The sequence below is a fragment of the Acinonyx jubatus genome, chromosome D3 (genome assembly GCF_027475565.1).
Source record: "Acinonyx jubatus isolate Ajub_Pintada_27869175 chromosome D3, VMU_Ajub_asm_v1.0, whole genome shotgun sequence".
Taxonomy (NCBI): Eukaryota; Metazoa; Chordata; class Mammalia; order Carnivora; family Felidae; genus Acinonyx; species Acinonyx jubatus.
Genome location: NC_069392.1, coordinates 6,269,652 through 6,282,379, shown reverse-complemented (window position 1 = coordinate 6,282,379; position 12,728 = coordinate 6,269,652). Strand labels below are relative to the sequence as shown.

The following is a 12,728-nucleotide window of genomic DNA, read 5'->3' as shown; positions in this document are numbered from 1 at the left end:
TAATAAATCATCTATATATTGCAAAGTGTAGATATCCCAGGGAAATCAAGATCTTGTAGGTCAGCATGGAAGGTTTGAGAGAAACAGGTAAGGCTTTCAGTATATCCCTGGGGTAGGATTCTCCAAATGTGTTGTTGATTGTTCCACGTAAAAGTAGAAAGATGCTGACTTTGGGGGTCGACAAGGATGCTGAAAAAGGCACTGCATAAGGGAACAACAGAAAAAGCAGTAGTTGCAGCTGGTGTATTAGAAAGGAGGGTGTGGGAGTCAGGAGCAACAGAGTGACAGGGTATGACCGTACTGGTAATTGCCCTAAGGTCTTGAACAAGATACCTTCCTCTATTACGGAGCTCTTTAACTGGAAAAATGGGGGTAATACAAGGACTAGTAATGGGGATGATCAATCCTTTGTTGATAACAGGAGTTATTCTTATAATGGCCATAAGTACTGCTTAATATTGGGTGAGGCCTTTATTGAAAAAAAAAAGATCTTTTTAACGTTTATTTAGTTTTGAGACAGAGAGAGATAGAGCATGAATGGGAGAGGGTCAGAGAGAGAGGGAGACACAGAATCTCAAACAGGCTTCCAGGCTCTGAGCGGTCAGCATAGAGCCCGACGCGGGGCTCGAACCCACGGACTGCGAGATCATGCCCTGAGCCAAAGTCGGACACTTAACCGACTGAGCCACCCAGGCGCCCCTGGGTGAGGCCTTTAATGATCAATTTGAATAGTTACTGGGGAACCAAGGTTATGTGTCATATATCGGTGGAAGAGGTGGCCCATAATTGATCAGGGAGTGCATTTAGGAATAGGGGGCAGTGGACTGACTGGGGGGCAGTCCTGAACAGATCAGTAGAATTAGGAATTCTGAAGATTGAGAAGGCAGATCTAATAGCATTTCATTTTTTTGGTCAAAGGAAATATGGGTCCAGTGAGCCTGCAAAAAATTTCTTCCTAAGAAAAGTGTTTGGGAAAGGGGGGTGGTGCACCTCGCTGGTTCAGCCTATAGAGCATGTGACTCTTGATCTCAGGGTCTGGAGTTCAAGCCCCAAGTTGGACATGGAGCCAACTTAAAAAAAAAAAGTGCTGGGGATGAGGGCACCCATAAAAAGGAATGGTTGCCTTGTTAAGTGCCAAGAATAAATCTAGGGGTTGAGATAATGGGATAGTTGGTGGCTGATTAAGCACCCTGATCATGGTCAGATGCATTCGTATTCTTGAGGTAGGGGACTGGAAAATAAATTGCGGCTGAGGACTGAATAAGGTCCCCTAATGTCTATAAGAATAAAACCATCTTCATTCTGAATTGTTATAAGTGTTTGCTAGGAGAAAGGGAAAAATCCCCTTTTTGTCCTCAAATCTGATAAAGGAATGGTTTTTGAGATTTTTGTTCTTTTGGAACCATCGTTTATATTTCAAGTATTCCTTTTTGGAAGGTTCAGGATTTATTTATTTATTTTGTGCTGCCTTCTAATTTATTTTGAGGTCCCCACATATGGGGAATCATTTTGACTAAATTTGCAACTATATCAGTAGTTTTTTCTAGGGCCTCATTATGAGGAAATTTTAAATCCTGTAGGGGGTCTTCCCTTCCAGCTTTATTTATCCATTCTTGGGCCTATATTGGTCCAACAAGCATGCGTACTAGTTGGTAAAGGTCAGAAGGGCCTGGATTATAGGCACTGATAGTCCAAATTAGTTGTCAGGTAAACTCTTCTGGATTTTCTTTAGGGTTAGGAAAGTGTTGCAAGATTTAGAAGTTCTGTTTAGGACCAGAGGGTCAGAGGACCAGATTACTGGGATTAGGGCTAGTGCCTTTGACTTTGAAAGGGGCTATGATGTTAGTTTTGGGAGTGTGGATGGTGGCAAGGCTGGGGAGGGAGAAATTTCAAAGAATAAGAAGGTTGGAAAGACCTGCATACACTGGAGGAAATAGAAGGCGTGCAGTGGTGGGGGAGGGAATTGGATGGAAGAGGAGTGGGTCATTTTTGATTCAGTATTGAGTTGTTCTAATCCTTTCCATCTTTCTTTGGTTATTGAGTTTTTTTTCCTTTTGCGGAGGCCAGAGCTGAGTCTGTTCTTTTGGAGGCTACTTCCAAACGTACCAATTGAAATAGGTTTCCACTGATTTGGGGAAGTATGATAGTTTCACCTTTCCAATTGTGCTCTTAAATACACCAATTTAGGGATACCAAAGGTGCGCCCAACGGGACCAGGGAGGTTTTAAATGATCTTTAGTGCCTTGAGCCCAGGTTGAGGAAACTTACAGCTCCCCGGGCCCCAGATGGCTGGTGAGTAAGAGCTCTTTCTGAGAGATTGGTACCCATTCTGCGTTGGAAGAATCCTTCCCTGAATTGCTAGCAGAAAAGTCTCCTGAATTCTACCAAGGTGGGTGATCGCGGATGTGAGAGGACCATACCTGTCATCCCCCACTCCCAGCCCGGGATTATAGGAGCCGCCGGAAGAGAAGCAACCCCGGGCTTTGGTGCTCGCTTCTGCAGGTCCAGAGATCCGCAGGAGGTGTCTAGGTCGCTTCATATCCCAAACTCGGCTCCAAACTGTTAAGCAAAAACCTCAGGAGCGAGCCTATAAACGAGTGAAAAGGAGTCAAAGCTTTCTTTGGGTTTGCAAACTGGGAAGGGCAGTCCAAGTTAGCTGGTGTGCCCGTCCGCAGAGTTGTTTTTAAAGCTTAAAGCCCCAACGAGGGAGAAATTTCAGTTGGAAATTCAGTTGGTTGCCGAGGAATCGGTTGACCTCTTTTGCCTCACTATTATGAGACGGGGGAACTTCCCGGGTGTTCAAACCTCAGGATGTTTATCATGATTTCAACAGGTGGCGGCTCGTCGGGGAACCCCACAAAATGGTGGCCGCCGCAAGATGGAGTCAGGGTTGTCAACCCTTCCCTGATCCCTTTTCTCCTTTGGTGTGAACCAGCACACGCATCCTTTGAAGACACTACTACACCACCCGATTTCCAAACTGCGTCTGAGAACTGACACTCTCGCTGCGCGGCCAGATCCCTTCGCTGCGGAGGGCGATTCGGCCACTCCCAGACCACTAACTGCACTTTCGGTCCTGGTTCAACTTAACTGTTCCATTTAGCAGTTTCTGTCTTCGTGCAAAAAGACAGAAAAATGGAAAATTCATTCTCTCCGGGGATGCTGTACCGTCGACGCTCAACGCACGTGGATTAAATTTCTTAAAACAAAAGCAAAAACGGAAAAGGGAAAAAAAAAACCACCAAAACACTGCCCGTGGCGAATCTGCTTCTCCCAATGCAAAGCTCCGCTCAGGCGGGCAAGAGGGATCTACCGGCGTTTGGAGTCTGGTGCTGGCTTCCGTGGGAAGGGATCCCGAGCCTTTCTGAGGTGAGTGGGAGCGGCTTGGCGGCAGCAGGGCTCACTCCGGCGGGAAGGACGAGAGAATTCGGCCCGGATAGTGCGCGCGCTCCTGTCAGGGCCGCCATGTTGAAGCCTGGCAAACGGGAAGCCCTTTTAGGGTTGTGTTGCGGGAAGCGAGGGCGGGAGCTGGGGTGGAAGAAGGACCCCTTCTCCCCTTCGCCCACTGAAAAGGCGAGGGGTCGGGGAGGGCCAGCCTCGAGGGCCGGTGGTCAAGGCGGGAGCACTGCGGGGCTACTGGGGTGTAGGCTTCCCGCCCCCCCCCCGACTTCCGCCTTCGCGGCCACCGCGCCACTGCGCATGCTCGGGAGAGTTCCGTCGGTCCGACTTCAGTTCTGTTTCCTACCCGGAAGCGAAGCGCGGGAATATCCGAACTCCGCGGAGTCAGTAAGGAGAGGCACGCTTTGTTCGGTGGTTTCTTAATTAACTGACCTGTATCGTAATGTATAATTATAAAGCACCTTCGCGGACACTGCTGTTTCTGATCTTCACAAAAACCTAGTCGAGTGGCATGTAGCTACATTTTACAGATGATTTAAATTTTTCCCACGATAGGACTGGGTCTTAAACCTGGTCTTCTGTCTCCGGATCCAGCGTTCTTTTTCACTTTCCACACTTCTGTCTTTAACGATTAATTGCCCCTTCCGCCTCCATCCCCCACCACTCATCTCTCACATCTCATCCCCGTTTTATGAAATAATGACATGAATCTAAAAATCCAAACAAACTGTAGGAAACCTCAACATAATGCGGCAAGGGAGGGAATACTCCCAGAAAGACGAATGGGAAGCCGTGAAGCCTGCTGCTCTCTTGGCATTTACTGCTTTAAAATTAATTATTAATTAATTAATTAATTGTTTAGAGAGAGCGTGCACAAACATGGGAGGGGCAGAGAGAGAGGGAGAGAGAGAGGGTCTGAAGCGGGCTCTGTGCGGACAGCAGAGAAAACAGACTGAGTCACTCAGATGCCCCATATTTTAATAAATAAATATCATGGGAAGATGTTATGAATGAGGATTACTATATAAATTTGACAGAGTCCCAGTTTTATAATTTTTAAATTTTTATTATTACAAAATTTTTTTTAAGTGTTTATTTATTTTTGAAAGAAAGAGCGTGAGCGGGGGAGGGTCAGAGAGAGAGGGAGACACAGAATCTGAAGCAGGCTCCAGGCTCTGAGCTGTCAGCACAGAGCCCGACGTGGGCTCGAACTCACGAACCATGAGATTGTGACCTGAGCCGAGGTTGGACACTCAACCGACTGAGTGACCCAGGCACCCCTACATTTTTCTTATCTTTATTATTTTTGTATTAAAAAAATTTTTAAATGTTTATTTATTTTGGGGGAGAGAGAGAGACAGAGCGTGAGTGGTGGAGGGGGCAGAGAGAGAGGGAGACACAGAATCCAAAGCAGGTTCCGGGCTCTGAGCTGTCAGCATAGAGCCTGATGCAGGGCTCGAACTCACGAACCGTGAGACCGTGACCTGAGCTGAAGTCAGACGTCGGACCCACTGAGCCACCCAGGTGCCCAAATCCTTATTATTTGTAAAAGTAAGCTCTACAGCATGGGGTTGAACTCACAACCCCTAGGTCAAGAGTCACCTTCTCTACTGACTGAGCCAGACAGGTTCCTGGAGTCCTGGTTTTTGTTTTTATAAGTTTATTCATTTATTATTTCTGAGAGAGAGAGAGCGGGGGCTGGGGGGAGCGAGGTCAGAGAGAGAGGGAGACACAGAATCCGAAGCAGGCCACAGGGTCTGAGCTGTCAGCACGGAGCTCGACACGGGGCTTGAACTCACAAACCGTGAGATCATGACGTGAGCCAAAGCTGGATGCTTAACCGACTGAGCCCCCCAGGCGCCCCTGGAGTCCTAGTTTTAAGGTAACATATTTCAGTATTGGCTCTAAAGTTTTACGGAGGTGGTCATGTGAGCAGTAGCAGTGTCTTGAAATGTTGGCAAGTATTATTCCAGCAGATTCACCAGAATGTGAATCAATTACCATGTATCAGCCTCTCCTCTGAACTTAAACTTTCCACCCTCTTTCAAAAAAATTATCATGTATCAGATAATTGGAGTATGCTTGCAGGCTAAAATTACCATTGCAATCAATTCCCATGCCTAGAGGCATAAACAGATTATCAGCCAGGGAATTGGGAAGAAATCCCATATTCCTTTTTGAACCTGAGAGCCTGCTGTTGCTGAGTCACTGTAGTTTTAGCTTTGCTACCTGTTGCAAAATACTACATTAAAAGCGCCATTTTCCCTTGTACTTTTCTTTTTAAGTCCTTATCTTTCTATTCTTTTAATGATGCGTACCAAAACATTTGCAGATGAGCGATGTAATATCTAGAATTTCCTTTCGAGTAATCTAGGGATGGGGATGTGAGTTGCCGCACAGATGAAACCAGGCTAGGCACGTGTTGGTCAGAGTCAGGTGATGAGTTTGTGGAGGGTTATGACATTCTCTACGTTGGTACAGGTTCGAAATTCTTGGTAGTAAAGTTTCCAAAAACACCGTTTTCCGTTAGCAGTTTCCAGGCTGGTTTTCCTATGACCTTTTTTTTTTTTTTTTTAATGTTTGTTTATGTTGGCGGGGGGAAGGGCAGAGAGAGAGGGAGACAGAGGACCCAAAGCCGGCTCTGCGCTGACAGCAGAGAGCCCCATGTGGGGCTCAAACTCATGAACCGAACCATGAGATCATGACCTGAGCTGAAGTCGGACACTCAACCGACTGAGCCACCCAGGCGCCCCTTAGGGCCATTTTAGAGTCTGAAAGGCAAGCCTGGATGTTGATCCGTGTTGCCACGTTATAATATAATTGGTAAGTGCCCTGAGATGATAACCTGGTTGATACACAGATGGACCACACTCAAGCACAATGCCCTCTGCTTCTTCCCGGGAGGGACGGAGGAGCAGCGGGTGAGAGCATCCTCGAGCCCCGCTGTCTGGCTTTGATCCCCATTCTGCCCACTTTCTAGCTGGGAGGCCTCAGGCCCTGGGAATCGTGCTTCCTTCCCTGTTGAAGGAAGGGGTGAATGGTAGTATCTGCTTCGTGGGGCTGTTGTGAGGATTAAATGGGTAGCTTGTAGTGGGTGCTCCCTAAAGGTTGCTGTGATCCCTCCTAGAACATGAACGATTGGATGCCCATCGCCAAGGAGTATGACCCGCTTAAAGCTGGCAGCATTGACGGCACCGATGAAGACCCACACGATCGCGCTATCTGGAGGGCAATGTTGGCACGATACACCCCCAACAAAGGCGTCACGGGAGACCCCCTCCTCACCCTGTTCGTGGCGAGACTAAACCTGCAGACCAAAGAGGAGAAGTTAAAGGAAGTATTTTCTCGCTACGGGGACATCCGGCGGCTTCGGCTGGTGAGGGACTTGGTCACGGGCTTTTCGAAAGGCTATGCCTTCATCGAATACAAAGAGGAGCGTTCTCTGATCAAAGCTTACCGAGATGCAGACGGCCTGGTTATTGACCAGCATGAGATATTCGTGGACTACGAGCTGGAAAGGACCCTCAAAGGGTGGATCCCTCGGCGCCTTGGAGGAGGTCTGGGGGGGAAAAAGGAATCCGGGCAGCTGAGATTTGGGGGGCGTGATCGACCTTTTCGGAAACCCATTAATTTGCCAGTTGTTAAAAACGACCAGTACAGAGAAGTAAAAAGGGAAAAGCGGGAGCGATCTCGGTCGCGAGAGAGACACTGGGACTCTCGGACGAGGGACCGAGACCATGACCGAGGCAGGGAGAAGAGATGGCAGGAGAGAGAGCCAACCAGGGTGTGGCCAGAAAGTGACTGGGAGAGAGAGAGGGACTTCAGAGATGACAGAGCCAAGGGGAGGGAGAAGAGGGACCGAAGTAAGTAGAGGCTCACCAGCACCACCAGAGCCCAAACAAAGACACCGCGGAGGCACAGAGAGATGCGTGGCTTTTATACAAAGTGTACGTCCAGTGCTTGAATAAAACTTGCTGGTGGTGATGGGGTCTGGAGTTGAGTTTTCTTTCCAGTCTAGAACCCAGGTTTAAGCTGAACACGCTGATAATTACGGGGTTTCTCCTCTTCACCTTGTAGTTCTAAGGACTCATTACATTTATTGCAGTCGTGTCCTCACCGGCAGCCATACAGAAGGGCATGTGTACGGAGCCACCACTCTGGTTTAGTTTGGCAGTAGAGAACTTGTTTTGTGATTCTCCTTTTCTCCTGTCTACTGGAATTGACCGTTTTGAGGGGCTGGCAAGAAAGAAGTGACGACCGAAAATCCTTTGCATCGCTCTGACTCCCGGGAACCCGAATCTGGCTAGATTGTTGGGGAAGCGGTATCTTTCCCATCTGTATATGTATAGCGTACAGGCCTGCCGAACTGAAATAAAAATGGGATAGAAAAGTGAATTCAGGGAGAACATCCAGACCTTCGTACCAAAGCCAGTGTGAGCAGTGGTCTAGGTCAGCAATCAGCTACCCTTGAACAAATAGAACTCCATTCTTGAGCCAAATGCTGACTGCCTTTTTTCCTGTTTTTTGGCAGGGAGGCTGGTATTTAAAGTGAAAAACCAAAGTTGCAGGGCTATGGGGTTCTGGTTTATGGCAGCCTTCCAGCCCTTTGAAAAGATGAAGCTCCAAAGAGAGTGAAATGAAAATGAGAAAAAGCCAGTGAAAGGTTTCTGTCTGGTTCTGATGGACTGATTTGTCTTCTCCCTCTTGGACACCTGGCCTCCCATTTGTAGGGCTGCATAGATCATATCGACTATAACTTCTGAGGGCTTTGAGTACCAAGCTGTTCACGTGGTTTTAAAAAAAGTGACACTTAATGTTTCTGTTTTAGCAATGGCTGTATCTTTGCAAGGTCAGGGTCTTAAAACTCAGCATGTTTCATGCAAAGCAAACAATTTAGTATCGAGACTCAACACGTTCACGACTAGGTTTTTGCATTACGAGTATGAATCTCTTTGTTATGTAGGGAACCTGCCCTATCTTAAAACTGCTGTTAGCTGTTAGAACAGTTTTATTTTTTTTTTTTAAAGTTTTTTTTTTTTTTTTTTTTTAATGTATGTTTATTCTTGAGACAGAGACAGAACGTGAACAGGGGAGGGACAGAGAGAGAGGGAGACAGAATCCAAAACCGGCTCCAGGCTCTGAGCTGTCAGCACAGAGCCCGATGTGGGGCTCGAACTCACGAACTCTGAGATCATGACCTGAGCCGAAGTCGGACGTTTAGCCGACTGAGCCACCCAGGTGCCCCAAGAACAGTTTTAGAAAAATAGGCTCTTTCCTTTGTAAATTTCCAGTGCAGAATCTTACCACGTCCCCCACGTCTCAGAAAACAGCCGTTCAGGAACACCCTTCTGATTTCACACAGGTTGTACAAAGGGCTCCCTATTACAGCACCAAAAGTGCATTATGGGCTTGAGCTGGTAGGTATTTCAGCTAAAGGAGCACTCCGCCCTGGGGATGTGTCGTGAGACAGCACTGGAAGAAAGAGATCCAGTCGTGGTGCTTACATTGTCCAAGCCAGCGGCTGTCAACCCTGGGTCCCAGAACATGGATGGATTAGACCCCTCAGACCGCATCCTTGACATTGAGGCTTCATCTTGTATGGGCCCTGGTAACTAAACAAAACAAAAAAATTGGTAGAGCCCCCACAGCAGAGACCTTAGCAGTAGCCACACAACAAAGGCATACATCTTCTCACCTAGCAATTTTTCTAGTTTATTCTGCAGACTGACGCATGGGTGTGAAAGTGTGCAGTGCTAAAGGAAGCTCCCTGTCCATCCGTGGGGTCTGGACAAACATGAAAAATGACACATCGACGTGGCAGATGGGTCCTCCATTTCGCACTATTACATCTGGTGCTGAAAGAGTCTTTGTTGTGGGGCACTGTCCTGGGCATTGCAGGATGTTGAGCACCATCCCTGGAACCTACCCACTGGATGCCAGTAGTAGTTGTGACAACCAAAACACCAAAATGTCTCCAGACGTTGCCAAACGTCGCTGGGGGGCGTTGAAACCCACTATCTTACGTACTGATGTGGAATCATTTCCAGGGTATTCTAAGAAAAGGAAGGTACAGCATAGCACATATATAGTATGCTGCCATTTATGTAAAAAAAAAAAAAAGAAAAAATATATTTTGTTACATAACTGCATGTATATTTATAAACCCTTTCAGGAAAGACACCCAAGAAACCGGCAACACTGGTTGCTCCTGGGGAAAGGGCAACCAAAGGTGGCCAGGGGAAGGGAGATTCCTCAATACACTTGCTTTTATACTCTGAGAATAAACTAGCGTCAGTTTTGAGAACCACTGCGCAAAAGCAACGTTATCTTGTCTGATCATTATTTTCAGCATTGTGGAAACATTGTCCCCGTGAACTCTGCAAACCAACTGATGGTTTCTCAGCAAACCAGGGGAGAAGGTGTAGAACGTGGACCCGTCAGATGTACTTGAGCGCTCTGTTAGCACACGCTGCCTCTCTCAATCTGTCAGCACCCAGCCTGTGCCCTGGGTCCTCCGTGGGTAGAGAGAAAGTGCTATTTGGGCAAAACCCCAACTCAGCAGATGCAGGCTTCTGGCTCTCCGTCTGCCACCACAGCCCCATGAGTCAGCCAGACGTGTAGTCCCCAAACCACCTCTCCACCCACTGCCCTCACCCTGGCACTGGCAGGTCTACTCCCCACCCCCATCCTGCACCCCCTAGGCTCCCCAACCCCATTCCACATCTGCTCTGGGACACTTGTCTTCTTTATAGGGGACTGTGTTTAATGGATTGAAGGCTAAAAGAAAAAAAGGGGGGGGGGAACAAACGAGAAATGAGAAAGGCTGCAATGTCTCATCCTTAGCAACTTTGTTTGGTTAGCACTGCATAACTCACAGCCGATTCCAAGGCACTCGCTACATGCTCTAGGCAGTATCCGTAACAAGGTGCAAAAGAGAACCACCAGCTCTTGCAAAGTTGTGTCCAGTTTCTGGGTGGGAGGACGGTGGTCCTTAGCTTCTGTTGCTTTGCATCTAAGTGGGGCCAGCCCGTCTGGTGACTTTGGGAGCCCGGTTTATCTAATGGATGCATCCTACGTATTATGCTACCACCGCTGACAATTCCATGAATGAGCTAATGAATACCACTTCCCTGCCTCCCACTTAAGTATGACAAACAGGTGAACAAAACCTCTACACACAGAATTTCATACAAAGCAAGTCAAACAGCAATTATAGTGGCATGTGATGTATTTGGCTTAAAGAAGCTTGTGTTACTGAAGTTAATGCAAAAGTCTGGCCTCTGCTCATGGTTATTATTAAATATATATCCTAAGAGATCGGTCATCTATTATAAACGGTGATAGCCCTGGGTATAAATAAACATTTCTTTAGAGTTTGGCATCAGTTTTTCAGTGTGCTGCCTCAAAGGAGACAGTCTGTTTGAGAGATCAGTCTTGAGGGTGCATCTGAACCGAGAGGTGTGCAAGGTAGTGACCCCTGCCAGGTTCCACTGCAGGTGCTGACGGTGGACAGTTCAGGTCCAAAGGCAGAGGTGGGCTGCGGTCACAGGTGCTGCAGGGCTTCCTGTCCTTGCTCCGTGTAACCGTCATCACGGTGGGAGTTGACCCACTGGCCGAAGGACTCCTGGATGTGCACGTTTCTCTGTGTGTTGGCCAGACGCTTCTTATCTCGGGAGAAGAAGCTAAACCTTTCGAAAGAGAAAGAGAGAAATGAGAGCCCGCCTTCGCTGTGCACTGTAGCGTTTTTGCAATGCCAGGACACACAGCAGCAGACGTGGAAGGAAGCAGATCAATCCAAGGTGTGAAAGGAGAGGTAGGGGTGCGGGTCAAAGTTATGTGAGAAAGCAGCAGGGGATTCTGCATGTCATTGTCACTGCACCTTGGAGGTGACACAGTGTGAATGGGGCATATGCAACTACTGATGTGTGATGTATCTCATCTCTTACTTAAGCACTGCTGAGGGTCTGTTCTCATTATCAGCGGACATAAAAAAAAAAAAAAAAAAAAAAAACGACTAGAAACACACGTCTGGAGTCTCTTTACCCTAACGATGCAGAGAAAGTAATGACTGAGAGCCACCTAGAATTTAAGATGATTCCGACATAAAGAGACAAATGTTTTTCCTTTAGGTAGTTATGTAACGTGAATCGGGAAACTACAAAAGCAGCACATCAGGGCTCAGATTTCCTGGATATTACTGCTAGAGAGGAGTCGGGAGTAGTTATTTTAGAAGAATGAGACAACCAAAAACAAGTAACGGTGCACACAGTTCTGTGATTAAACGCTGTGAAAACCGTCTGCAAATGAGACTGGGGAAAACGTCGGTTTACAGTGTTGGAAACTGACTTAACGGCGAAAGCCTTTAGACCTTCGCACAGTGACTTGCTGACTGGCAGTGGCCGATGTAGACCAAGGGGTCTTTTTAAAACAGCTGTGACTGCTGATCACTGATCAGAGTGAACCATCTGATGCCTAAAAGACGAAGGCAGAAATTACAGGCAAAAAGCTTATACACTGGCCCGTTGATTTTTTAAAATTTTATTTCAAGTAGGCTCCACACCCAACATGGGGCTCGCTCTCATGACCCTGAGATTAAGAGTCGCACGCTCCACAGACTGAGCCAGCCAGGCGCCCTGGAACTGGCCCATTTAAAAGGAGGTCTGCCTTACTTCCACCTCCACAAAGACCAGGACCCTCAAGTAAACCTGAGGTGGCCCACCTTGAATTTCTCCCAAAAACCTTGGCTAACTTGCCCTTCGATACTCGTACTTTCTAATGAGATTCATTCTTCTCTCACCAAGTCCTGCTACTCTTCAATTTTGGTTCCTGAACTTGGTGAGAGAGATAATAGCTATGTTACGTTTCCCGGGGGCAGGAATAGGAATGCACCGCTGAGAAACTGAAGCTTCAAATCAACTATTTTTAGTTCCTCTGTTCACCTATTAGCTCCCCACCCCCCCCCCCCCCCCCCGGCTTGTAAGTGCTGTGGCCTATGGAGTTCAGTTTTAATCACATCTGGGCAAATGTGATTTTATTATTCTGTGATTACTGGACCCTACGGTCACCTCCTACCGGGAATAAAGTGGTCTTTCACTGTAAAGCTGGGGCAAGCCAAGTGTATCCGCAGAAATTCTCCCTATCAGCTAAAGGCTCTTTTCTCTACAACAGACATGCGTCCTGACACACAAAGGCACAATTTTCATACCGGGTTATTTGCGAGCTCTCTCCATAGTGTGATCAGGGCAACCAGCTGGCCAAAAATACAGCAACACATCACTGCCACATGTCACCTCTACCTGACTCAAGCAGGAAAGCCACATGCCGCTTCC

General features: G+C 47.4%; 3 protein-coding genes across 8 annotated transcripts in view; 1 reads left to right on the top strand and 2 right to left on the bottom strand.

Annotated features, from left to right (window-relative positions):
* RILPL2 (Rab interacting lysosomal protein like 2) overlaps positions 1–2,704 on the bottom strand; it is a 35,404-nt gene extending 32,700 nt beyond the window's left edge. For both annotated transcript variants that reach the window (XM_027044375.2, XM_015063824.3), the window contains exon 1: positions 2,421–2,704. The gene's annotated coding sequence lies outside the window, so the exon portion shown is untranslated. The remainder of the gene's footprint in view (positions 1–2,420) is intronic.
* A 422-nt stretch (positions 2,705–3,126) lies between these two features.
* Positions 3,127–7,383, top strand: SNRNP35 (small nuclear ribonucleoprotein U11/U12 subunit 35). The gene is made up of 2 exons (XM_015063825.3): positions 3,127–3,369; positions 6,527–7,383. The coding sequence occupies exons 1-2, from the start codon at positions 3,277–3,279 to the stop codon at positions 7,268–7,270; spliced, it is 837 nt and encodes a 278-aa protein (XP_014919311.1). The 5' UTR covers positions 3,127–3,276; the 3' UTR covers positions 7,271–7,383.
* Positions 7,384–10,230: 2,847 nt separating this feature from the next.
* The window catches only part of RILPL1 (Rab interacting lysosomal protein like 1), a 39,218-nt gene continuing 36,720 nt past the window's right edge, over positions 10,231–12,728 (bottom strand). For 2 of the 5 annotated variants that reach the window (XR_003415632.2, XR_003415633.2), the window contains 2 exons: positions 12,605–12,727; positions 10,948–11,087 (listed from right to left, as the gene is read on the bottom strand). Coding sequence is in view for 3 of the 5 variants with exons in the window: in XM_027044267.2 (XP_026900068.2) it covers positions 10,943–11,087 (145 nt within the window). In the remaining 2 variants the exon portion in view is untranslated. Of the gene's footprint in view, positions 11,088–12,604; position 12,728 lie in introns of all 5 variants that reach the window. The other 3 variants (XM_027044267.2, XM_027044268.2, XM_027044269.2) reach the window with 2 other exon arrangements.

What these genes read in the sequence shown, in the direction of transcription:
- SNRNP35 (XM_015063825.3), top strand. Translation starts at nt 3,277, where the DNA reads ATGCAAAGCTCCGCTCAGGCGGGCAAGAGGGATCTACCGGCGTTTGGA. An exon ending in GGATCCCGAGCCTTTCTGAG is followed by an intron (nt 3,370 to 6,526) that starts GTGAGTGGGAGC and finishes GATCCCTCCTAG; the next exon opens with AACATGAACGATTGGATGCC.